This window comes from Lactuca saligna, chromosome 1 (assembly GCF_052625555.1).
Source record: "Lactuca saligna cultivar CGN05327 chromosome 1, ASM5262555v1, whole genome shotgun sequence".
NCBI lineage: Eukaryota > Viridiplantae > Streptophyta > Magnoliopsida > Asterales > Asteraceae > Lactuca > Lactuca saligna.
Window position 1 is genome coordinate 45,191,363 of NC_136417.1, and position 10,617 is coordinate 45,201,979.

General features: G+C 40.1%; 1 protein-coding gene and 1 non-coding gene across 2 annotated transcripts; both read left to right on the forward strand.

Moving 5' to 3' along the window:
* Window positions 1-222: 222 nt before the first annotated feature.
* On the forward strand, window positions 223-1,274 carry LOC145005635 (uncharacterized). The gene is made up of 3 exons (XM_078964753.1): window positions 223-352; window positions 485-562; window positions 649-1,274. The coding sequence occupies exons 1-3, from the start codon at window positions 223-225 to the stop codon at window positions 1,272-1,274; spliced, it is 834 nt and encodes a 277-aa protein (XP_078820879.1).
* Window positions 1,275-9,758: 8,484 nt separating this feature from the next.
* LOC145027949 (small nucleolar RNA R71) lies at window positions 9,759-9,865 on the forward strand. Its single transcript, XR_013675710.1, has one exon. It is a non-coding gene; the product is annotated as a small nucleolar RNA R71 (small nucleolar RNA).
* Window positions 9,866-10,617: the final 752 nt, after the last annotated feature.

The window sequence follows — 10,617 nt, forward strand, 5'->3', positions numbered from 1 at the left end:
CAATGGGATGCAACCAAAGTTCACACAACTGGAAGATCTGCGGGTTTAATTAACATTTGGGATCCTCTTATATTTACCTCAATTGATGTTATCAAATCTCAATATTATCTTATCAATATTGGTGATTGGGTTGGAATTGATAAACCTATCATTCTTGCCAATATATACGGTCCTCAGGCCATCCCGGAAAAGGAGAAATTGTAGGATGATCTTCTAAATATCATGGAACGGAGAAAAGGAATATGGATACTATTGGGAGACTTTAATGCAGTTAAAAGAGTTGAGGAAAGGTTTAATTCAAACTTCTATGCACGCATTGCAATGGGATTCAATAGATTCATCCATGATGGGGGTTTGCACGATCTAAAAATGGGCAGACACAAGTTTATGTATTTTTGTCACGACGACCTAAAACTAAGTAAGATCGAAAAATTCTTGGTCTACTATGATTTCTTATTTATTTTTTCCAATGTTGTGGTTGCAGCTCTTCCTAGAGAGACTTTTGATGATTGTTCAGTTCTTTTATCCACTACATCACTTGACTTTCACCCGACTCCATTCCGTTTTTTTAATTCATGGATGGGTAGGGATGGCTTCCAAATATTGTGGCGTGTGTTTGGCTCCATTTCCAAGGTTTTGGTACTACAGATTGTATGTTGGCTGCCAAACTCAAACATATAAATAACAAAATTAAGGAATGGAGGGCTGCAAATCATCCAAAGAAGGTTGAAGAACTTAAATCACTGAAGCCTAAGATGGTGCATTTAGACATCATAGCAGAAACCAGAGCTCTCACGACACCAGAAAAAGCAAACAGGAGAGATGGTTTCAAGAAAATTATTGAACTGCAAAGATTTACTAGCCTTGATCTTAAGCAGAAGTCCAAAATCCGTTGGGCCATTGATGGTGATGAAAACTCGAGCTTCTTTCATGGGTGGGTAAACAATAGGATCAGGAAGAATAATATCACGGGGATCATGATTAATGGGAAATGGAGCACAAATCTAATTGAAATTAAAGCTAAATCACATCGATTTTTTCAAAATAAGTTTAAAGAAAAATGGGTGCACAGACCCAAGTTTTCAAATCCCATGTTTTCACGTATCTATCAGGCTGACAGGAACTACTTAGAAGAACCCATTTCTTTGTGCGAAATCAAGGATGCAGTATGGGCATGTGGCAATGAAAAGGCTCTGGGCCCTGATGGGCTCTGTACAAAATCATCTCCACTATATTGGCATCTCGCCTCAAAAGGGTTATTGACATTGTATTGACGAAGTACAATTGGCATATGTGGAAGGAAAGTATATACTTGATGGCCCATTAATTGTGAATGAAGTATGTACCTGGGCAAAAAAGGTCAAGAAAAAGATGTTGCTCTTCAAGGCTGACTTTGACAAAGCTTTTGACTAAGTAAATTGGGAGTATTTAGACTCGATACTTATTCAAATGGGATTTGGAGAGAAGTGGTGGTTGTGGATCAGGGGGTGTATAAAGTCGGCTAGAACATCCGTGCTTTTCAATGGTGTTCCAACCAAAGAGTTCTCAATGGAAAGGGGGTGAGGCAAGGAGACCCCTTCTCGCCATTTATCTTTGTCATTGCCATGGAAGGAATTAATGTGGCGTTGAAGACAGCTTATATCAAAGTCATCTTTAAGGGACTTCAAATTCCCAATAATGGACTGGTGATTTCTCATTTGTTGTAGGCAGATGATGCACTATTTTTAGGCGAATGCTCGAAGAGAAACATTCAAAACCTTGCTCGAATTTTGAGGTGCTTTCATGTCTCATCCGAATTGAAAGTAAATTTCAACAAATCCAAAGTTTTTGGAATCGGATCCACACTATCAGAAGCTTCCCAATGGGCCTATTCTTTAGGATGTGAACCTTCATGCCTAACTTTCACTTATCTAGGTGTACCCGTTGGAGCGAATATGAATCTAAAAAAAAATGGAAGCCAATTATTGAAAGGTTCTTATCTAAGCTTACGTCATGGAAATCCAAAAAACTTTCGTTTGCGAGGAGGCTCACTCTCATCACACATGTCCTAGCCAATTTGCCCACATATTATCTCTCCCTTTTTGCTGCTCCTACTGGAATTCTTGAACATCTGGAAAAAATTAGGAGAGCCTTCCTTTGGGGTGGTTCAAATGACACTTCAAAATTCTGTTGGGTCTCTTGGGATAAGATTACATCAGCAAAGCATGATGGGGGTTTAGGAGTGTGATAAATAAGGGCTCTAAACATGGCATTGATGGTAAAATGGTGGTGGCGATTAAGATCAGATCCATCTCTGCTTTGGTGTAGAGTAGTGTCAGCATACATAACCTCCAATCCAAAGCTGACGATCGTTATGCAGATAATAGAATTGCAGGTATATGGAAAAACATAGCTGGGGCAAAAAAGGAATTAGTGACACTTGGAATTCTTGTTTCCGATGTAATCTCAAAACCTGTCGTTAGGGGGTTCATGGAGTAGAGGTGTAGAGGTGTAGAATTGCGCTTGATGGGCCGTACTCGGTACATTGTTTGAGGACCAGAATTGACCAATCTATCCCCTCCAACATTTCGAAAATGGAATGGTTAAAAGTAGTTCCACCAAAAGTTTCATGTTTTGTGTGGAGGGAAAAACTAGAAATATTTCCATCGGCTGTGGCGCTTCAAAAAAAGGGAGTTTGGCTGGACTCCATAGCTTGCACGTACTGTAATCATGAGGAGGAATGTGGGTGATGTGCACAAAAGTACCCACTAATTTTAATATTTATAACCTAACAAACTTAGACTAACTATGCACTTATAAGCAGTGTACCTAGTTAGATTACAGTATAGCTTAGGTAAGTCGGGTGTCGATCACAGGGAACGGTGTTCTAATTAATTTACTTACTATTAAATTAACCTAATTTATCAATAAGTTTAATAAGGGGTTTTATCTGGTTTTACAAGATCAGATGAACTTAAATCAAATTCAATAAATAAAAACACTCTCTTGCTTAGTTTGAATCCACTTCTCCCTTATGGCTAGCTAATGATCACAGATTATTAAGTTGGTTTTTTAAGTTATATTAGTAATTTAGTTCTATCTTACCAATAAGAAACTAATTCATGTTAAACCATGTATGTTCACACATAATTAAACACAGAACTAATTATGAATGTAAATATGCTATGTAAGATTTGTTGTATAAACGCAATTATGGTCACAATTCACGTTCTCTAGCACAACTAAGATTTATTTAGTCTAATTACTAACTAAGATTGGTCAATCCTAGCTCTAACAATTCAATGTTCACTAAATTATTAGGTAAACAGGTTCATGCGGTTTCATGGTCACTAAGCTACACAGAACATGCAATCAAGCAATTAGATAAACAAATAATAACATGCTAGGTCATACAAATCAAACATAAGCAATTTTTAACCAACTCAAATTAATCCATAAACATATAACTATTCGTAAGTTAAAAGCTTCATCTAGCTAAGCAAGAGTAGCTAGATTCAGCTGCTCATCATAGTAATTAAACTAACACAGCTAAAACTAATGAAAGACACGTTCATAATTAACTAAAATATAAACCTTTACTTCTTTTGGTGTTGAAATCTCTCTTCCAGGACCTCTCTTTTGCTCTGAAATGTCTCCTGGAACTCTTTTTCTTCTGCCAAAAAACTCCCTTTTCGTAATAATCAGGAGGACTTATATAATCCTTAAAAAACCGCGCCACATCGTGGCCAGAGGCGTGCCACATCGTGGGCTTCAAGCAATACGTATCCTCCAAGAAAATCCTCCGTGTCGCGATGTTTATCTACTGGAACACCCGTTCCACGTCGTGGGCTTCATCACCACGTCGTGAATTGAGCACTTATCGTGAATCTACTATTTTCTTGTCTTTCAAGCCTCCCATGTTCCCCATTTTGTCACCTTTGATCCCTCTCTTCGAAAATCCTTTATATTGACTGAAAATAACAATTTAAACTCATAAGTATCATTATTCTAAACATATTATCAATTTATTAATAAAAATGTACTTAAATATTGCCTAAAAATAAGTATAAATATGGCAATATCAAAATACCCCACACTTAGGCTTTGCTTGCCCCCAAGCAAATTCAAACTTAATTCTTACTTACTAATACCACACAGAACAATCCGACTCTAGTTCAGTCATTATGCCGAGACCTCAACGCATGCATTTGTGTCTAAAATTTACCTACGTACCCCCATACTTTAAATACTCATAATCTTCATAAACACTCGCCCACTTTTTCCGAACAATGCTCATTTTATGCAACCCTCCGAATCCATCCGCAGAAAACCTCCTTATCCTCAGGGTATTTTTAGTTGAGCAACCTAAGCATACATAATCTAGAATTACAATCATTGATACCACTACGGAGCTCTTTAGGAATTCTTCACTTCCTTAACAATTTGATCTTTGATTTCTTTGAATTCATGACCTTATTTGATTTGATTTCTTGGTATCTTCAACTTTTTGAATTTCTTGGAATTTTGATCTTTTGATCTTCACTTCATTTGCTCCAAAATTCTTCACACTTTACTCGTAATTCTCTCTCTCTTTTTTTATTACATGTACCTCACTTTTTTCACTCAAAACCTACATGCTTAAGTAGAGGCACTCAACCTCAACCTTTATTGGTTAATGATAATAATTTTCCTTGATACATTTCAGGTTTAGGTTGCTAAACATATTGCATCCTTCAAACAGAGCGGGGTTATGTTTTTTTTTCCATGATTTCACTAAAATAAGGGAGGCCACAAATGCACTATAACGTATTTTGGCTCAACTAAACATTTGAACTTTCATCGGATCATCCCACATAACACTAGCAATTAACTCAAATTATTATTACTAGATTCCAATTACTAAAAATTTCAATTTCTATGACTATCTAGCAATTTACGTTTTCTACCCCTACCCCACACTTATTTCATACAATGCCCTCATTGTAGGCATAAACATAAATCAAAATTAAAGAAAAGGGAGAAAAAAGAACAGACTCCCCTGGGATAGTGGCGTGAGCATCTCCAAAAGCGTGGAAAATGTGCAACTAGACTTCCAAAAATAGAAACTGGGTGTAGAACTTGTTGAATACGTAAATAAACCACGGACATGAGTCGAAACTTCAATGCTTCAAAGTGGGTATTTGTAAGGAAAAATGTGGGCAATGATAAAATGGGTCACGTCGTGGCATATTACTGGCCACGTCGTGATATGGAATGAAAATGCGGAATATCGTCTAACTGCAAGAACGCCACGATGTGGCGCGAAGGAGTCCGCGTTGTGGAAACTATGAATCAGCAGAAAATGACTTATTTGTTTTATTTACTCTAGCAACATTGACCAATGGGTAACTCGTTTCCGACGCTCCCATGCATATATATTTCCCAACTATAACCTCTCTCCTAAAATACCCCACACTTATCTTGACTTGTGGGTTTCGACTCACGACTCTAAGCTTCCTTGACTAGACAAACACGACTCGAAAGTTACTCTTCTATGCTCCTTAGAATTCCAATGCTAATCTGAAAAATGGAACAACCCAAAAGAAAGAAAAAGTAACATCATAATTTTAATAATGTTTTACACACCAAAGTCAAACAAACTAAAAACTACTCAATAAAAAGAAATAAAATCAATCATCATCTTGATCTTGTGCTCCACTTGGCCCTGCCCCGTCATTCTGTGGACGCCATAGCTCCTCCCATGTCGGAAAATAAGGATACTGTGGTGGCATAGAAGGTGGTCGGGTCACACCCAAATGAGAATAAATACCCTCCGTAAGTTGGGTATGGTAAATGGCATGACCCCGTAGATTATCCAAATACGTTCCCACCCGACTCTGAAAAGGGTCGGTGGGCACTCCCTGCACATACTGTGAAGCAGCACGCTCTCGCTCGACTTCGCCTCTAGCCCGCACATTCCGACGCCTCGGTCTGGCTGGTGGTTGCTGTCCCGGCTGCACCTCCTCTTCCTCATCATCTATTGGTGGTATCATAAAACGACCCCCGATATTCACCACCGCTCGCATCACACCCAAGACTTGAATGGTTAAGTCTGTATCCGGGAACCGAGTAAGATTCCTCACAAAGTCATGGGTCAAAATATGATATGACCTAGCCAGGCGAGTAACCAAATGTCCCCCAGTAATCGGGCTCCCGGGCCTAGAATTGGCCGCTTTCTTCCCCATAAACCTCGCCAACATATAAGGTAAATCACAACAAACCCCCGTGGTAATAAGAGTCCATAAATAAAACAGATTCTGAATGGGGACCTTATCACCATGCTGCTTGTGATTTATTGAAAAAGTAATAAGGCGGTGTAAAAATCGGAAAACAGGATTCCGAATTTGTGACTCACTCGAGTCACGAGTGTTGTACTCATGATTAGAAATGCCCCGCCAAAACTGCAAATCCATAATACCCGGAGCAAAATCCCGAACGCATCCAAGCAAGAACGGTATGAAAAAAGGAGATTGCGTCTCCACCTCGGTATAGAGACCCATGCGCCAAGCGAATTCCCGAAGACTACACTCTCTATAAATACCACCCAAACAAAACACAAGTGCCCGGTTGTAGGTGAAATCAAGGGTGCGTTCCTCGAAGCATACGGTAGAGAAAAACTCCACCGATAATTCCCGGTATACGGGTTCTTGAATAGCAAATAAATTCCTCCACCCGTGACAAGTGAAAGAAAATTGATCTCCAACATATGTCTTCGACCAATACCGTTCCAACTCTACTACTATTCCCACTCTACCAAGCCATCCCCAATCGATAATTGGGGCTATTGCAAATTCCCTATTGTAGAGCCATCCAAGCCGAATCTCATAGGTAGTTAGCAACGGTCGGGGAATGTTTTGAGGAAATTGGTATAACGGATGTATACTTGCTACATCTATCGGGTTTTCCTCTTGTGGAACAGCTCGTCGTGGTCCCATTTCTGCATACAAAAGCAAACCAAAGAAGCAAACAACCAACACATTAAAACATATTCAATGGGTCTGCCAGAAGTCACGACATGGCCAGGCTATGCCACATCGTGGGCCGCATCGTGAACAATTTCTTGATCGCACTTTTTTACAAGAGATTTCTACCACAATTAGTGCTAGGGGTTTGTTCTTATGAACATTTAAATGACATGCAATCTAAAATCAACCACTAGATTCAACCAATTTCTTGAATCATACAAACCCTAACCATGAAAACTTGAAATTGGAAGAATTACTACAAAATAATGAGTAAAACATGTACCAAGTAGATTAATTGGCAAGATCTTGCAAGGAAATTGGAAGTAGAATAAGAAATTGGCTGTGGGGTTATAATGTTTCCGTTCGTGCGGCAGTCTCCAAGTGGGGAATGAGAATTATTGGTCAAAGGGTTTTAAAGAAATGGTCCCCCCCTGATTTTTAAAGGCCACGACGTGTTTGGCTATGCCCACGTCGTGGACCTTAAGTCTGCTTTATAATCCCGTGTTCTTATTTTGGGCCACAACGTGGCTTGCTATGCCCACGTCGTGGAAACTGCTAAATGCAAAATTTTAATAAAGTCTAACATATTAACTAATTTCCTTGCATTTCATTCATTATTTAAAAGTCCCTACAGCTAATTACTTACTAATTACCAGTTATTAGATGATGAGTTGAGGTTTTTCCTAATTAAAACAAATTAAAAGAAAAGAAAATGCAAACCAAACTCGGGTTGCCTCCCGAGAAGCGCTTCTTTTTCTTGGAGTCTTGAGCCGGACTCCGTGCCTTCTACGTTGAATCTGCTGAAGATTCACCCATTAAGATCTTTTATTCCTTGAACCGCCGCTTGTAAGCTTGAACTCGCCTTTTATATGCTTTCTTTGAATTCTCCTTTTTAACTTTTCCCTCTTCTCTAAGCTTGCGTTTTGTGCCCTTAGTTTGGTCCTTGCACTCTGTAGCATCCTGCTCTTCTTTCACCACTGGCTTTGTTACTCTTGAAGTAATCTCTTCTTCATCACTTGTCATTTCCTCATCCTCTTTGCTCTCCCAAGAAGGAGGACTCTTGTAAGCTATGACTTCAATCAAATATGGAACAGATGCCCTCAGTTTCGTTGTTTTTCCTTGATGAACTGCCTCTATCTTTTCTTCCATAAGCTTTTCCAGTTCTTCTAGTTCATTCTCTCTATTGATTGTGAACACCTCTTCTTTATCTTCTTGAAAGTCATCTTTTATCCCAAAAACTTCTTGTTCATTTGCAACCCTCAAATTGAGCTTAGAATCGTGAATGTCAACAAGAGCTCCAGCAGTGCTAAGCAATGGACGCCCAAGGATTAATGGAACATCCAGGTCTTCTTTCATATCCAATACTACAAAGTCTATTGGAAAAACAAATTTTCCAATTTTTACCAAAATATCCTCCACAATGCCCCGGGGTTGTGTCACCGAACGATTTGCCATGTGAATCTTCATTTTTGTAGCCTTCATCTTCTGAATTTCCAATTTTTTATAAAATGAAAAAGGCATCAAATTAATGCTAGCCCCAGAATCGGCTAAACATTAACCTTCATTTTATTCCCGAATTCATATGGAAGCGTGAGGCGTCCAGGATCCCCCATCTTTTCTGGTGTTTCTCCCAACACAGCTTGTGAAGTTTGTTCACTTAGAACCACTGTAGACTGCTTCTTTAATTGCCTTCGAGTGTCGATCAAGTCTTGCAGTAATTTCTAGTTCTCGGGAGCTTTGGATAAGGACTCGACAAAGGGAGTATGAATTGGAATCCCTTTCACATGCTTCACAAACTCTAATTGGTCCTTCTCCAGTTAACTAAGCGCTGGTCGGGTGGGAAATGGCAAAGGTGGATGATAAGCTGGAATAGGCTCCAGGGATTTTTGTTTAGACTTGCGCCACGTCGTGGCTAGAGGAGTGCCACGTGGTGGCGATCCTGGTTCCACAATTTTTTCATTTTCGATCCTTAATTTCTTGGGCTGCTGCGGTTCTTCTTCCAATGCCTCCAGGAACTCAGAGATTGCTTCTTCTTCAATATCGATGGCCATTACGTGAGATTGGGTCGTTACTTCGGGATTCTTTGGGGACAATTGTTCTTGAACTAGAGTAGCTAGTTGACCAAATTGCACTTCAAGGTTATGGATGGAGGCTTGCTGATTCTTTATCAAAGTTTGTTGTTCCAAAATGGCGGAATCAGTGGCATTGTGTCTCTTTTCCGAAGCCTCCATAAACTTCATCAAAATGGTCTCTAGGTCGAGTTTCTTCTCGGTTGGTGGCTTCTCCTTTTGATAAAGGCCTCGACTTGTCTGCCTATACTTCTCTTCTTTTTTCTTCTTATACTCTTCATATGGCAGCCACTCCTTCTTCGGTTTCCTCCAGTCCTCATCAAACTTATCCCCACTAGAGTAGCACACTTGAGCTTTTCTGTTCCCAAACTCACCCACATTGAAGTCCTTGGTTAAGTGTGGACCACTGCATCGCTCGCACCCCACTCTTATGACATGTATCGACTGCTCCATTTGTGTTATCCTGTGATCCATGTTATTCAGCATGGCCATTACAGCTGCAGTTTCTTCAGTTTGGGCTCCTCCACTGCCTTTGATTCCATCTTGCCTAGGGTTGTGGTATTCTCGAGAATGCTTCGCGAATTCTTCAATCAACTCCTTGACCTCCCTTGGATTTTTCTTTGTTAATGGTCCTTGAGAGTCAAGGAGTTGTCTCGTCATAACGTTGACCCCGTCATAGAAAATTGAGATCTCTTGTTGCACATTTAGATCATGCTGAGGGAAATTTCTAAGCAAGCCCTTGTACCGCCCCCATGCTTCGTATAATGACTCCCCCGTCTGTTGCTCAAAGTTGGCTATTGCCTTCTTGAGTTTAGATATCTTGGATGGCGGGCAAAACTGGTCCAGGAATTGCTCACCCATTTGAGCCCAAGTGGTGATTGTACCCGGTGGAAGTGATTTTAACCACTCCTTAGCAGCTCCTTTGAAAGTGACGGGAAGCATCCTAAGCAAGACTATGCTTCTGTTGACATTTGGGACGTTGAAGTAATCCGCAATGTTGTTGACGTCATCTAGATGCTTAAAAGCATCCTCATGATCTTTCCCAAAAAATGGGATATCCTTCAGTGCAGTCAATATGTGTCCCTTCAACTCGAATGTAGCAGTGGCAGGTATTGCGGGTTGGACTAAACCGGGACCCACATCTTCTCGGATCCGCTTCTTGTAAGCTCCCACAGACATCTCTTCGATTGCTTCCATCTCGTTCCTTGGCTCATTCTCGGGTTCGCTTGTATGTTCTTCAAATTCTGGCTCGGTATCGCTTTCGGACTCGGTTTGGATGGGCGTATGATCCAAATGCTCAAGATTGCTCTTGTGCCTCGCGGATGAACTTGACTCTCCTGTCTTCTTTCCCGCCTTCCTAGAAAAGGCTGACTTCAATTCTTGTAAGGGCGTCTTCTTCTTGTGAAGTGCAAACTGGGGTCTTCAAGTGGTGGCACCAAGTGTGTGTTTGAGCTTCTGGTCATGAACTCCTGCAACTTGCTAAACTAAAAACGTAAAACTGAACTAAAATAAGAAAAACTAACTACAAACTAAAATTTTTAAAAAAAAAATTAACTATCCACGTC

Coding starts and splice junctions, on each gene's coding strand:
- LOC145005635 (XM_078964753.1), top strand. CDS start 223: ATGGAACGGAGAAAAGGAATATGGATACTATTGGGAGACTTTAATGCA. Junction 353..484: donor TAGATTCATCCATGATGGGG/GTTTGCACGATC, acceptor TTGTGGTTGCAG/CTCTTCCTAGAGAGACTTTT. Junction 563..648: donor CTTTCACCCGACTCCATTCC/GTTTTTTTAATT, acceptor TTGGTACTACAG/ATTGTATGTTGGCTGCCAAA.